This window comes from Aptenodytes forsteri, unplaced genomic scaffold (genome assembly GCF_000699145.1).
Source record: "Aptenodytes forsteri isolate BGI_AS27 unplaced genomic scaffold, ASM69914v1 Scaffold141, whole genome shotgun sequence".
Classification (NCBI taxonomy): domain Eukaryota; kingdom Metazoa; phylum Chordata; class Aves; order Sphenisciformes; family Spheniscidae; genus Aptenodytes; species Aptenodytes forsteri.
The window spans coordinates 544,569-559,603 of NW_008794416.1; the positions used below are offsets into that span (position 1 = coordinate 544,569).

The following is a 15,035-nucleotide window of genomic DNA, read 5'->3' on the forward strand; positions in this document are numbered from 1 at the left end:
ACCTGGGAAAGGCACCTTCCTGGCAGCTCCCACCAAGCCAGAAGCCGTAAGAGCAGTGGACAGGGCAGGGGTGGCTTGGGAAGGCAACGGGTAGCAGAACGTCTTGGTCAAAACTGTCAGCAGGAGGTTGGTGGTCACGAAAGTGGCCTAGGACATGGTCTAGCTCTGATATACCCCTGGCTACAACGCAGATTGATGGTTTGATTTTTTTTTTTTGAAGGCCTGTGGTAACTCAGGAATAGATTTCCATCTTTCCATTGAAAAGAAACCCACTGAAACCCAAATTATTAATTAATTCCTTCCATTCATTCACCTGTATCTTTTTCCAGCTTCCAAGCTCTTTACTACTAAATATAGTGTTTCCTTATTTTTAGTATTAGTGATCCCAGATATTCATCATCTGAGGCTGCCCAACACCATACGATTTCTTAAAAGTAACACATTTGGAGTTTACTTTGTTTTCTGCCTTTAATGATCTGAGTTCATATGTTGAAGTCCTTAACAGTAACCATCACAGTAAGAAACTTCCTCTTTCAAAAAGAAAAACATTTTCAAGGAATCAGACCTCTGAGAGAAACTACCTGTCACCACATGACATAAACTGTGACAGTTATTGCTACTGTGGCTTTTTAAGAGAGGGAAACTGTCGCAGCTGGAAAATCAAACACAGACCCTGCACACATTTAGAAAATTTCAGTTCCTTCTCCATCCAGACCCTTGGGGCTAGCTGTGATTTCACAGGGCTGCCTCCGCCGCATGGAGGCTTGTGGAATTGCTCCGCTGGTGGGTAAAGCCACACAGCTCACGTCTGTATCCAGATTCTCCCCAGGGTAATCAAAGAGGTGCTGGAAATACACACTGGTTCACACCTGAGCATAGCATATTCCTGATAGAAAACCCCAACCCCCCCAAAATCTTGGATGACCTCCAGCCATCAATCTTCACATCTGCAGTATGCAACCACCCCCAAGCCCCTCAGATGGAGGATGAGGAGCGGTACTGGGGCTGCCCACCATTACCCATTCTCAACGTGTGCCACCATCTCAGCAAATCATCGGCTGGACACCACTCCCCAAACTACCCCAGCGGAGAAGGAAATGAAAAGGTGAATGGGGAGTTTTTAGCACCTGCAGAACGTCGAACAGCTGGCCAGCAAACACGCTTTGATCCCCGTTGCGTTTCAAATGCGACTCGACACTTGTGTGCCCACCCAGGAGGCAATGCCACCAGGCTCGGTGTGCGTCTGGCTGAAAAACCTTGAAAACCCTTTTATTAAACCACGTGCAAAAGCCTCAAGATGGTTTGGGCTTGTGGTAGCGGTTGGTCCTATTCATCAGAAAATGCCTGAACTCGGAGGACACCGCTGCTTCTCCTAATAGCGAGAGGCTCCTGAGCTGGTGTGAGAGCAGGAACAAAACCCCTGCAAAGGTCACAGGGGAGAAAAAAAAAGCCCTGGGTTAGGGAAGACCGTGCCCTACGGATCGATGGGGAGGGGGATGAATTTGCTGGCAGTGATCTAGCAGAGCATGTGGGATCTATATCTCAGGGATCTCCCAGGTTCATACAGGGAAACCTTGTTCCTGGGGACATTTACCCTGTCCCTGTGCTTATGGTCTGCATCAGAGCACACCCAGGAAAGCGTCAGCTGTATGCAGCAGCCTGGCTCCTAGTCATCACCCAAGTCCTATAAACAACCCCAAAATAAGTGCCCCTGCCATGCGGTTTGGTTCTGGAAGTAGGCCCTTTCTGCTCTGGGGCTTTCCACACCATACAGGAGTCATCAGCTAAAGCTGAGAAAAAATAGAGAAGTCATCTAAGCCAGCATCTTGCAAGGCGACGCTAAGTCAAGCTTTAAGTGATGAAGCGATGTTATATATAGGGCTGGTGGGTCTGCGAGAAATCTAAGCTAGTGCCTGGTGAAACCTAAAAATATTCCCCTGGTCCTCTCCCTCAGGGGCTTGGTTGTTTCCTGGGTATTTTGCCTTTTGAAAGGTTTAGTGTGAGGAGTAATTGCCTGTAAAACACTAATGAGACCAAGTGTAATTGATGCCTGGGAATTGAGTTAAACCTCTTCAGTGCATCATCACACCTCTCTCTCCCGGCAGGGGATTATCTGGCAGATGGAAACTGCATTCAGATGGACTGCTTGCTTCCCAAACACGTTTTTTCTCGTCAGAGCAGAGCAGAAGATGATTGCAGTCTGCAGGATACTAACGTATGCAGTGCCAAGGAAATACCCGAGTCCTCCGCCACTCTCCCAAGGTTTGCAGAAATAGCATCATGCACCCTGGAAGCTTTCTGAGCTGACCCAAAATTGAATGGCAAATGCAAGCAGGAAAGAGGCAGGAGGACCCCAAGCTCTGGGTCCTCCTTGGATACATCGTCTTGGGGTCTGGATGTTTTTTGATGATTCCCTGTGGGCAGGAGGTAGGAAAGTGGACTGGGAACCCTTATGCTAAAAGCACAGGCTGTGCTTACAGCTGGCTAAAGAGCTTCTCTGCTAGGATATGTTTTCTCTTCCTTGGACCAGAAGGATTCGTGCATGATGAAAACAGAAATGCTTATGGTCTCTTCTGTCTTTAATAGGACAATATAATAAGTACAGTTTGGACAGGCTACTTCCTAACCATAATTCTTTTCTTGCCACGCTGGTCAAAAAAAAAAAAGATGACTGGGGTTTGCAGGGTGCTGAAACAAGGGCTGACTCAAAAGTGCCAGGAAGCTCTGCACGGGGCTTTCAGAGTTAAGAAAAATAGCATTTCATGTCTTTGAGGAGATCAGAATTGAAGCAAAAGTAGACAGCAGTCAGGAAATGGGTTTATGAGCCTTTATTTAGGAGCAGTGGCTTCTGCTGGCAGATCTCACAGGGTGCTGCAAAGTGCTTGTATTAAAGAAGTATCAACTGCCTCGCCAGTGAGGCCCCCCCATGCATGGAGGCGTGATGTGATTTGTCTGAGACCATGAGACATCTGCATTTGAGCTGGGAACAGAGCCCAGATCTTGTGAGCATTAAAAACATTTGCTTTAACCACGCGGCTTTTCCGTTTTGCTTAGTGGAAGCTTTGAGTTGCTCCAGCTTCATTGCATTAAATCAACCTGTAACAAGACCAGAGTGGAACAGGTTGCCCAGAGAGGTGGTGGATGCCCCATCCCTGGAAACATTCAAGGTCAGGTTGGACAGGGCTCTGAGCAACCTGATCTAGTTGAAGATGTCCCTGCCCGCGGCAGGGGGGTTGGACTAGATGACCTTTAGAGGTCCCTTCCAACCCAAACCATTCTATGGAAGCGAAGGGTGAGATACTCTGCCCTGACCTGAGGCTACGGCACTGACGTAGGCAGGTCTTCAGCTAACCAGAAGCAGCCACTAAATAATGTAGCAAGAAAAACAGTGACATTTCTGCTACTGAGCCAGAAAAAAAACCAATGCAAACCATAGCACGAGAACGCCCATGAGGGCTTAAAGCTCCCCACTGCATTGCCCCCTGTGCAGTGGAGCACAGCTGGATGCTGCAGACTGTGTTGCATTTCGGGTCATGCACTGAGGTAATTAATTACGAGTTGGCTGGCAAGTAGCTGTATCACTGCAAAGATGCATAGTTAAGAAGTCATTTTCTTTCCCAGTGCACATAAGGGTCAACTGCCGATGTGTTTTTCTGACACAGTGGAAAAAGCTTGGCAGTGACGCAGTAACCTTCACCCCACCTTAAAGATATTAAAACCAGCAGGCTTAGCCTTAATGGGCATGACAGGACTTCACTGGTCCTTTCCCCTTCCCTCTCTCCCCTTGGTACTGCTTAACTCGCTGTGTTTATCCAGGATTTCTCAGCCTGTTGTCCCAAACAGCCACTGTAAATACACTCTTTGACAGATACCCATCTAAATTCACACCAGTTTCAACCATACCAAGTCTAACAACTCTTTTTTTAAGCCGCGTGAGGTTTTGCTAGGAAACCAGAGACATGCCATAGAGCTGATGCTTTGTGTTTGTCAGGTGCACGTAGGATGGGGTGACTCTCAGATGATGCTTCCGACTCTAGGAAGGAAAAGACATGCCGGGAGCACTTTTCACATCTCCATGTTCCCTAAACCCTCACTTACCCGAGATGGCCCCCAAGTAAATATGGAGGCGATGGTTCAAATGAGGCATTAGCAAGAGGCGGGTGCCTTGGGTGGGTGTTTGGCTCTAGCGCGGGATTTCTGACTGATCCTGACAAAGATGTTTTGCATCAATTCGCCAGGAGGGACTCACAGTCTTGAGAAAGGCAAGTTGTGTTTTTCAAAGCGACTTAAGCCCTAGGAGTGTACACCCATCACAAGTTTTCCTTATTTAATTGTAGGTGAACTTTTTTCAAATGGTTTTTCAGGCAGTGAATAAACCCCCTCTTATCCACAAGACTCCCCCACTAATTTAAGCAGGATTTAGAAAATAATTTTAGGACAAAAAAATCAGAGAGAACTGCAAATGTTGAAAACTGGCTGGTTTATTTTATTCTTTTCACATCTAAAATAACTTCAAAAATTGTGGGTATCTTACATAACTCCCCTAAGCAGAAGCTCAGATGAAATCTTTTGGTTGACTGTAAACAGAATGTTGGGTTTTGTTATGCCAGGAAAACACCTCTCTCTTGGCTTGACATATCACGCTCTGGGGTTTGTCTGGGGTTTTTCTGGTGACCCAGCGAGGTGAAAAGCTGAAGTCAAACCAACTCTTCAGGACGTCTGTGTTCCTTGTGTTGACCTTCCGCTTTCTCGTCTGTAAAACCTTATTTTAAAGGATCAGTTCTTCTTGCATAGACGATGCAGTACACAGGAGTCCGACTGCATACCCCTTTCACTGCGGTGAAGAAAGCTTTGCTTCCCTGGAACAACTCAGCATTTCCAGGAAGAAAACTCAATCCCTTTTTAAACATTTCTTTTAAAAAATACCCACAAATCCCGGGAGGAGAAAACATTTGCCTCGCATGGCTTTGTAGGACTGCGCGGAACGAAGTCCCAGCTGCCACTTAAATTCAGTCAGAGAGGCCCTGGGAAACACAGATCCCTGCGGCGCAGCCCCTGGGCTGTAATGTCGGGATTTAGCTGCAATGGATGAACCCCAGCCTGGCTTTACGCTCCATGGCCTGAGCAGGTGGACGCACTGTCGGTCATACACTCTCTGTGCTGGTCTCCCATCCCACCCTCAAAATGAACCAGCAGAGACTCATTCCCTTAAATAGCTTAGAGTGGAAACAGTTTGGGATGACAGATGTTGGCAGAAAAGAGGGAAAAAAACCCCGAACAACAAACCCAATTCATTTCAGCTCCTTGAATTTGAAGCAAGGGAATTTCCCCAGACAGAAGGAAGAAGAAGCTGGTGTCAGCAGCCAAGAAGGAGCAGGGACCTTCTGCGGTCACAGGCCACTCAGCTGAGGAAGGGAGGGACTGGTTTCAGTATCGATGGAGAGACACACATCCCGGGCAGGGGAGGCATTTGGGCAGAGAGGGCACACCCCACCACTGCACAAGGGGAAGGCAGCAGCAACCCACGCCCATCCCCTGCCTCCCTGGCAGCAGCGTGGGACACGACACTCCCCCTCCCCATAGCACCAGCCCCACCAGCAACTTGGGCAAGCCAACATTAACCATGGGGAAGACGAGCGGCAACGCCATCGTGGGCTTTTGGAAAGGATGATCGCCACCAAGCAAGGGGGAGGCTCTTGGGAAAATGGGGTGCCGGGGATGGGGATGCAGGGGGGGAACGCAGTTAAGCTGGACACAGCTAGGTCTGGCTTTGCTGGAGCGTCAGCTGCAAGAGTCGTTTGTGCAAGCCAAAGCAATGCCTACGAAAGCTCTGCAAGTGAAGGGCAAAGCTGAGAGCCTGCAAAAGCACTGCCTGGGAAGGACTCGGCTTCAAGGGGTGAACGCAGAGACTTGAAGCCACTCAGTGGCAAAGATTTGGGTCAATGAGAACCCACGGGTCAAGGTAAAAGGGGTAGATCCTGTCCATGCTCCCACCACGTGCTTTGTGTCACCCAGCTGCTGCTGGCCTGTTAAGTTGGAGCACGTGCACGGGCATTAGCTCCGTCTCCGATGAAGGAAGATGAGCTCGTAGTGATCTGGCTGTACCAGAGACAGCTGAGCAGACCCGCAGCCCGGTGGGTGAAGGAGTGGATGCATCAGCACCTTAAAAGAGCTGTTTCAGCAACACTCTCCGGCCAGAGTCCTGGCCTGGCCCCAAAACATGAGGCAAAGCATGAGAGCTGCTGCCTGAGCTTCGGTTACGGTAAAATTACGTAACGTTGTCCCCAGCGCTGATGTTTGTGCAAAGACGGGATGAAACGGGCGCTCCCTGCTGCTGCCCCTCACTTAGCACCAGTCTGGGTCCAGCCTCAAACTCCTGCCCAGCCTGAGCTTGGCAAGAGCAGGAATTCAGACTCCGCTGTCTTTCCACTCTCGTAAAAATTCAGTTCTGTAGCTTTATCCAAAATTAAAGAAGATCCATTAAGTCGCAGTTGATTCCCACGGGAGGCTGAGGGCACTGCCCTGGTTTGTAGCATTATTTACATTCACGAGGCTATTGGGTCTAAAACACATCTCAAATTCCGCATCTTCCAGAAGTAATCCAGGCTTCCAGGCAGAGGAAATACGGTATAACAGAAAGCAGAAGAACCCTCTACTGAAGTGTTTTACAGAGCACTGATTTTTTCCCAAGGTACAGCCCTGGGATTTTTCTGCAGAGCTGTGGTACTGTCAGCATCCGATTTGCTCAACTTGCCGTTTCAGTTTTAATGTCCCATTAATAATGCATCTCTGTATTTATTGCAGTTTGCGTTAATGCTCCACTGTTACTTCTTGATCTCTCGTTATTATCTCTGTAGTGCTAGGCAAGGCTCCAAAACCCAAACAACGGCAGCAGTGTTACTACAGACCGAGCCGCAGCCCCACCAGGTTCAAGGCAGCCCCGCCGAGGGGGATCATTTACCTTCCCAAAGCTGGCAGAGCGCGCTGCCCCCAGGAAAACGGGAACAGCTCTACATCGTCTCCGGCTCCGTGATCAGACCTAAACTTTTCCAGGGCAATTTGGACAGTCAGCTCTTTCGAGGGATCTAAGCCAGAAAACTGTAAAACATCATTAACGAGCAGCTTGCTTAATCCTGGCTCGACGGCACCAGCTGCAACAGGAGCAGGAACGGGCTGTCAGGCTGGCTCTGGCCAACAGCTCAGCTCAACGGCGCAGGCCTCCGTGGAGGATGCGCTAACGATGCCTCCCTTGATCAACCTTGCATTCCTGAAAACATTCCTGAAAACCTCTGCTTAGCTGCCCCTTGACCCTGCAGCCAGCGGAGCTCTGTAGGTACCTTGATTTCTCACCCTGCAGCACTCTGAGCACCCCATTATACCCCCGTACACCTCCAGCTCGGCATCCAGGCTTGGGCGTTGCACTACCGGTGTCCACCTCCCACCGGGAGCATCCTCAGGCCTCACCAAACCCGTACCGCACTGCAGAGCAAATCAGAAACGATCTAGAAAGGCAACGCTGAAGGACCTGCGTGGCTGCCCCACCTGGGGGTTACAGTGCTCATCCATAACACAGGGCTTTATAACCCTCTTTTGCCTGAGGGACTTACAACCCCTATCTTTCACATCATGCCTTAAATCCTGAAGAGACAGTTGCAATCCTGTTTTGAGGCAGGATTTCTCTCTGCCCTTCTGGATGAGGCTGCACAAACACTAGGAGAAAGGTTTCTCTGGTCTTCCAAGAAAGCCCTAGTTTCCCCTCCCTTCCCCTGGGAATGGAGCTGACCTCCTCCCTCCCGTATCCCTACAAACAGCACATTACTTCCAGCAGCGGCAAGGAGTTTCGGAGCAGGAAAACTGAAGTTTCCCTGTCCCGGGCTGGTGGTTAGGGCGCTCAGGAGGTGGGTCTGAAGCCCCTCAGGGCACTGCAGAGAGCCCAAAGCAGGTCTCCTGTGTCCTCAGTGGCTGCCCTCAACACCAGGCTCATGGGCACGGCAGGACACGGTTCACCTCCTCTTCCCTGGCCATACTTTGAAAGAAGTCATATTTGCTTTCTTTCAGTTATATTATCATGCACTTATCTACAAAACAAAACTTGGGGGCCTTCAGGGTGAAGCATCGTCTCTGTTGCTCAGTGTGCTACATAAACTGCAAGGAAAAGCAGGGACTGAAGATGCGCAGTTTCCACTGTTCCCTGCTGGCCGAGTTAATGGGTTACCATGCGGCAAGCTGGGGGAGGCAGATCTCATTCTCACCTACCGCAGTCGTCACAGTCGTCACCTGTAGACCTCAGCCTTCACATCCACCCCAAAGATAAAGACTGCCCTGTTCAACACTGAAACCTTCAAAACGCTTTTTGGATCTCAACTCTTACGGGCGATGTTCCCAAGTTCTCCTGTCTGACCTAATCCCAGAGAAGACAAAGGTTTTGCTTTGGCTTGATCCGCCTGCAGCCAGCCGGGACCGGGAGCATGGCCCGGTCACCACAATCTGACCTTGTGTGAAGTGTCCCTGAGGTGTCACATGCCCTTGTACTTGCCAAACTCCTCAGCAGATGAGGTAGCTTCCAGATTTCAATACTTTGTGGTAAGCTTCAAGTGGTTTGTCCAGAAAGGCTCCGAATGATTAAAGATCTCTTCGAGCTGCGTTGTTGCCACTGCTTGGTTACTGACCTACACAAGCATAACAACATGGGAACCAAGGATCTGGCGAAGCAAACTTTTCTGCTCCCTGTCTTCTAATATTTAGCTTTGCTTTTGAGATGAAAGAAGCACTAATTCCTATTTGTATCCATTCTCATTGCCTGACAGGATTTTTTTTTAAAGTTTACTGCCAAGAACAAGCCTTCTATTACAATTTATTAAGCTTGAACGTAACTCGCTTTCCAAGTGCTGTGCAAATACAACCTGATTCACCGTTACCAACGTACTGAAAAGATTTGTTATCCCTATCTTACAGGTAACAAATCTGGATCAGCCAGTGGGTGTTTTGTACCACACAAACAGGATAAAAACCACAATATACGCCCTGCTTGCCAAAGTATGCATGACCAGAAGACAAGAATCACTGCCTCCCTTTCTGGCTGAATAACTCCAAGTTCCTTCCTATTACAGCTTTAAAAAAGCCTCTCCGCCCAGCTTTCATAGCTGCATACGTTAACCAGCCCCTTCCTGGAGGGCACTTTCAGTCAAGCTTCTAACCTTTAGCTTTCCCGACAGATCGTTTGCTATTATTAACAGAGAAAACACATAGAAAGCAAGCAATTTTGGAAGCTACCTTTTCTTCTCTCATTCCTCCCACGTTTCGCAGGGTATCTTGGCACCCTACAGTGCAGCAGATAGCTAAGAGAAGGGATGGTTCCCAGGGAAGAAGCATTAAGAGCATGGCCAATGCCAGCACTGCATCCGACTTCTAAATCGCCTACAGATGGAAATGCAGCACACGTGCACAAACTAGAGGAAATCACCACAAGGTTTGACCATTTAGTATTCGTTTTGCATTATTTTTTATAATTGTCGAAGTCATGAAGTCAAAGATACTTGACAGAAGACTTGTAAATAGCGTGCATTCAAAGCGATCCTGCAGAAAACAGTCAAAAATAGCATGAAGAGTTCTCAGTGCCATCTGACATGTTTCTTCACTACTTCTTAGTAGTTGAGCTTGGTCTGCCGCCAGAGAGAACCAGGAGTTTTCCTCAGCAGCAAAAAATCACACCAAATTCTGATACAGAGCAGTAAGATACTTACTTGGAGAAAAAAGAAAAAGGAAGTCCCAGTTATGAATTCCCATCTTATTTAAGTATTTGCAAAGCTCCATTCTCACACTCCAAAGGGGCTTTCTAGCCTGTTCTTCTGGCCTTTCAATCATGATCTCCTCCTCTCTATGAAATCACATCTACTGCCAGCTCTTTGGGGTCCTTTATGCCAAAACTGACTCCATTTGTCTGTTTTACGTAATTACAAAGCAGCAAGAGCCCCATCCATTATTGCAGCCTTCTCCCAGACTGTGTTTGGGGGTAGGCAGCTCGCACTTCCTCAAAAAGTACCGTGCAGCGACGGCAATCGGTGAAGGCAACAAGAAAGAAACTGCAAAACACAGATCTAGCTGGATAGAGGTACATGTTGCGTGAAAAGAAACAGAAGTTTTCTGACCACGGGAAGCAGGATGTTTCTACCACGTCCATTTTCTGCACACATGTGAATTTTAAGCAAACCAAAACTCCTCTCATCTCAGAAAGGGCAGTTTAGATGATGCCCAAGCCAACCTGCTCACGCTACGGATTAAGAGTAATTGCTACCTCAGCTGCCTCTCCTTCACAGTACAAACTAAGCCCATTTATGTGCCAAAATACGTACCGTTCTCCAGCCTTGGAGACGCGGACTCTCACCTGAGGTCCTGCCGTGCTCTCTCCCCTATCACTTTTGTCCATGAACAGCCACCTACTTCGTTTTCCTGAGCAGACGTTAGGTGAGATCTGAATTGTAATGTTAGGGGCTTTCCTACAGTGTCAGTTCTTTCAGTACAGATCAGAATAGTTTTTCGGATCCTGGCCTGTGCCTAAATTTTAAAGGCAACTCAAAACTGAAAGGGGAGGTTGGCTCATCCTGCCACAGCCAGAGCACATTCTCCAAATGGCTCTGTTTAAAGAATCATCAGTATTAGATAACCTGGGAGCAGGACTGACTAACCACCTACTGAATTCATCACCATTTCCTGCACAGCCGATTCTGCAGGGAGCAAGAAACAGCAATTTGAGACACAACGTGGTGCAAAGCAAAGGACAGTCACTTCAGTACGTTTTCTCAAAACAAGACTATGTAATATTTATAGGCACTTTCCTGTCCCGCTCATTTAGCATCCACCCCCTTCGCCCCCCTAAAGCATGTTGGCTGACTGCCGCCCCACCACCGCACAGGAGTTCTTCTCACCGCTGAAGAAGCAAGCAAGCCTGCCAGAAGGATCCTGACAGGCAACACTGGGCTCAGGAGCTTTGGAGAGCAACAGAAAAGCGAGCCGGTGCCTAGAAAAGGACGTCAAGTTGCTCAGGAGACTCGATCTCTTTTCAGTTGCGGCACAGCATAATTTCACATATGCACATTTCAAATATGAAGAATTTGTATGTGGGTATATTATGCCAAAATATAAGACTAGTAAGTTTTCCTGTATTTCATGGCTCCATAACTGCGAGGACAAATCATTATCATGACACAATCAAAGCGACCTCCTAAGCTTCACAGAGAAGTGATACGAACACTTGGATGAATGAGTTATTTGGGTCAAACTCTTTAAAGAACTAAAGGATGCCGCAATTCCAGACAGAAAATGTGGCACAGATGCTCTTCACTGCGGGACGGTGAATACCTCTTAGGGACCTTTCTCAGCCAATGGTCTGTAACAATACAGACCGTAGCCTGAAATTAAAAGTCTTTTTGTTACCACGTTTGTTCTTTCCCATATAACCATTTGCAAAACTGTACCCAACTAATTCTTTGCCGGTTGTTCGCAGAATGACATGTTTTTGAAAAATACATAGCAGGTGCTAAGATTGGAGAAGGACACAAGGAAATCTTACAAAGATTTGCAAAGTGAAACTGGAGAGCTACCGGCCTAATGCATTTGTTAAGCTTCAGCACAATTTGCAGTACATTTGACACAGTTTTAAGGGGCTGAGGCAGAATGAAGTCCATGAAGATACTCCACAGAGGCTCTTTCACAATCCCAAGCCAACGTCTCCCACTCTCTGATCTGATCCCCTTTAGCACAGCTCCACTGGAAGTAGGAGCTCCTCAGCTGGCTAAGTGAGCTCTGGTGCTTTTCCACTAGCTTAGAGGTACCACTGAGAATGATCAGGGGTTGAAATCTGTTAGAAAGCTTGCCTAGATGGCAGTGAGCAAGCTCCGAGGAATTTTAACTACTTGCGCGCATTGCATTCTGATTAAAATCAAATGTATAAACAAGAAAGTCTGATTTCTGAAGAGTGGCTAACAGCTCTCGGCTACATGATTTTTAACAGCCATCAGAGTCAAAGCGACGGCTGTTGGTCACATGACAAAATTCCCTTGGTAACACAGCCACATAATAGGGCATTCAGAATATCTCTTCACAGTGTCCTTTATTAAATATCCTCTTTGATACAGAATATTTAAGCAAAAAAAGATAAAAAACTCTGTTTCGGTAATTCTTAACAGGAGTCTTTTGTGTAGTCACTGTTACAGCAGCTCACGTTGCCATTGAAGGAATAAATGTTTATCAAATGTCAGGTTTCTCACTGTGCGGAGATCTGTTTCGTACAAAGAAGTCGTAAGAGTAGGCATTGGCAAATGCCTATAGAAACCACAAAAACTGAATTCCCATCTTCGGCTAATAAAGAACTTTAACAATTGTGTCACAGACACATAATTCTTAAAAAATGAAGTAGCAGAATAGGAAAATGCATCCTCTAAAGCTTATGAAAGTCATGGCAGTGCACACAAGTACAGGAAAAGAAGAGGATATGCCTCAAACACAGACGCTTCAGTACAATGTTGAAGCTTCAGCACAGCGCTGCCCAGCTACACCCGTGAGTCTGAATGCTCTTTCCAATACTGGAAATTTGCCACGTAACAGCCGCGTGGCAACTGGCACTACCCACCCCGACGGGATTCTGCCCCACAAAAACTAGACAGCACAAACAGATTCTGCTTTGACTTCTGTCTGCCACAGCTGTTGCACGGCCTGTTTGAGACCCAGACGGTCTCCTTCATTTTATTCTTTTCCATGTAAACAAATAATTTCATTTTTTACATTAATGAACAGTAAATGAATGGTTCTTTGGATCAAAGGATAGCTCCTATAGGTGCAGACATTCTCATTAAATAGATTAGGCTCATCAGGTATCCAGATTAACAAACCTGTTGGCACAGGGAAGATGACTGGGGACACAGTATGTGCCCTTGTTGCATAGCGGTAGAGCATACGTATCTCTTAGGATGAACATTTTAGTCAGAATCCTTAAGTTATAACCAAAACACTATGTGAGAGGTTGCTTGAGGTCAAACAAACCAGTCCCTCCTTTAACAACTTTTCCAACCACTAGGCATGCAGAAGGGGATCGCAGTTCATCATGGGCACCTGTAACAGAATTCAAACAAAATCGTATTAGGACATTTCCAAAGGTTTCTCAAAGGTCAGTGCTGAAAAGAAAGTTTTGGTTTACGTGCAAGAAGTCATCTGGTCCAGCCCCTCTAGTTTCAGAAAGGCACTGCCACCTACTGTTCAGATTGAATTTGTATTTCTGAGAGCAGGAGTCCAAAACTCTTCCTACCCCTCCTACAACAACTATTATTTCATCCCAATCTTGTTGTGCAAGCAGAGAATTAGGCCACACAGTATTAAACCCTCCCTATTCAGCATGAAAAGACAACGCGTTCTGAATTCTAAGAGAACAGACTTCACCTTCCAGTGAACACATTTTGCTGATTAAATAGATCGCTAAAAAAATACATCAGTGAGGCAAAACCAAAAAGATTCCCTTTTCATTGCTGCCTTTTTCCTTTGTCAGAGTGAATCCTTTTGATGTGGATTTTAAATCCTTCTGCCTAGATACGAAGAGAACTTTTCACTGGAGAGACATTCCATGAATTGCTTTGATTTTGTGGTTACTCACTGTAGCGAAATAGTGTCACAGAAATTTGGAAGCTCTCCAGATGACATGTCTGGCTAGGACTGTTTTGCTTTCGCTGTTTTTATAAGCATCCAGGCTGTTTTTCATTCATCCTAACGACAAAATTCCAGCTTGCTGGTAGTTAGAGCAGTTGGAAGATTGGAAATAAAACTGTTAAAACTTTTGATAAGTTTGGGTCATCTTTATTCTACTGAGCAAAATGTACTGAGCTTTCTATCATACAGCGGGCGGGGGGAGGAGCTGCATCATAGCACAGTGCACGGCATGTGCTTGCAGCTCTGATCTCAGCTACGGCTGAATAATTAAATAGCTGCTCCTAAATGCGCGTCAGCTGAAGAAAAGAAAAAGCTCCTTTGTTAGATCATTAAAAAAAACAGTCATAACTGTCCTGTTTGCTCATGTGACGCTAACAAAGAATTATTCTTCGAGCGAACAGCCAAAGGGATCTCACTTCTGATGCAAGCGTGCTCTCTGCACACTAAATGCTGACCAACAGTCTGCTGGGTCACACCTGCACTCTAGTGGCACTTCTTACACTAGCTGTGCGTAGTGGTCACAAGCCGCCTTTTTTGCTTCTTGTTGATCAGGGCCATAAGTGGGCACCCTTGCAGTATCTCTTTAAAAATGTACAGTCAAGTTATCAGTTACATGAAAGCAAATTAGATCCAGACTGCTGCAATCCACATTATGACTTTGATTTCCACCGTGGTGAAATCAGTAACTGGTAATCAGTGTCGCTTTCCTGCCAATTCACCGTGCTCTTCTGTCAGTATGCACTTCACGTCTTTATTCATAATATTATCCATAAATATAATTACATTTTACTTGGCAAAAACCTTATCTTATTTCTAAGTCAACATGTGATATAATGTAAATCCAGAGAGAGAGCGCAACTGTGCAAGAAACATCCTCTTTATTCAGTTTCACCCCAGATTTACACTTTTCCTTTCTGATTTTTAGGTGAATTAAGTCAATTCTAATCAATACTATTCATTAAAACCCAAATTACCTTCCCAGAAAAGGTATAAAACAGCATCAACAAAAAGGCATTCAGTGATAAAAGTATCTCTGATACTTTTTTTTGAGCGTTTTTCCCATTTGTAATGGGTAGCAAAGCTAGTTACTTGGGAGAAGAGACCGACAAGGCTAAACAACCCCAGTTCCCTCAGCCGCTCCTCAGAAGACTTGTTCTCCAACCAGCCTCGTTGCCCTTCTCTGGACACGCTCCAGCACCTCAGCACCTTTCTTGTAGTGAGGGGCCCAAAACTGAACACAGTGTTCGAGGGGCGGCCTCACCAGGGCCGAGTATAGGGGCATGCTCACTTCCCTACTCCTGCTGGCCACACTAGTTCTGATACAGGCCAGGATGCCATTG

At 46.6% G+C, this 15,035-nt stretch overlaps 1 protein-coding gene across 1 annotated transcript in view; it reads right to left on the reverse strand.

Annotated features, from left to right (window-relative positions):
• Positions 1-12,093: 12,093 nt before the first annotated feature.
• POLR1A (RNA polymerase I subunit A) overlaps positions 12,094-15,035 on the reverse strand; it is a 39,539-nt gene continuing 36,597 nt past the window's right edge. Inside the window, 1 exon segment of the mRNA XM_009289383.2 lies at positions 12,094-13,107. Within this exon segment, the coding sequence (XP_009287658.2) occupies positions 13,007-13,107 (101 nt within the window). The 3' untranslated portion in view covers positions 12,094-13,006.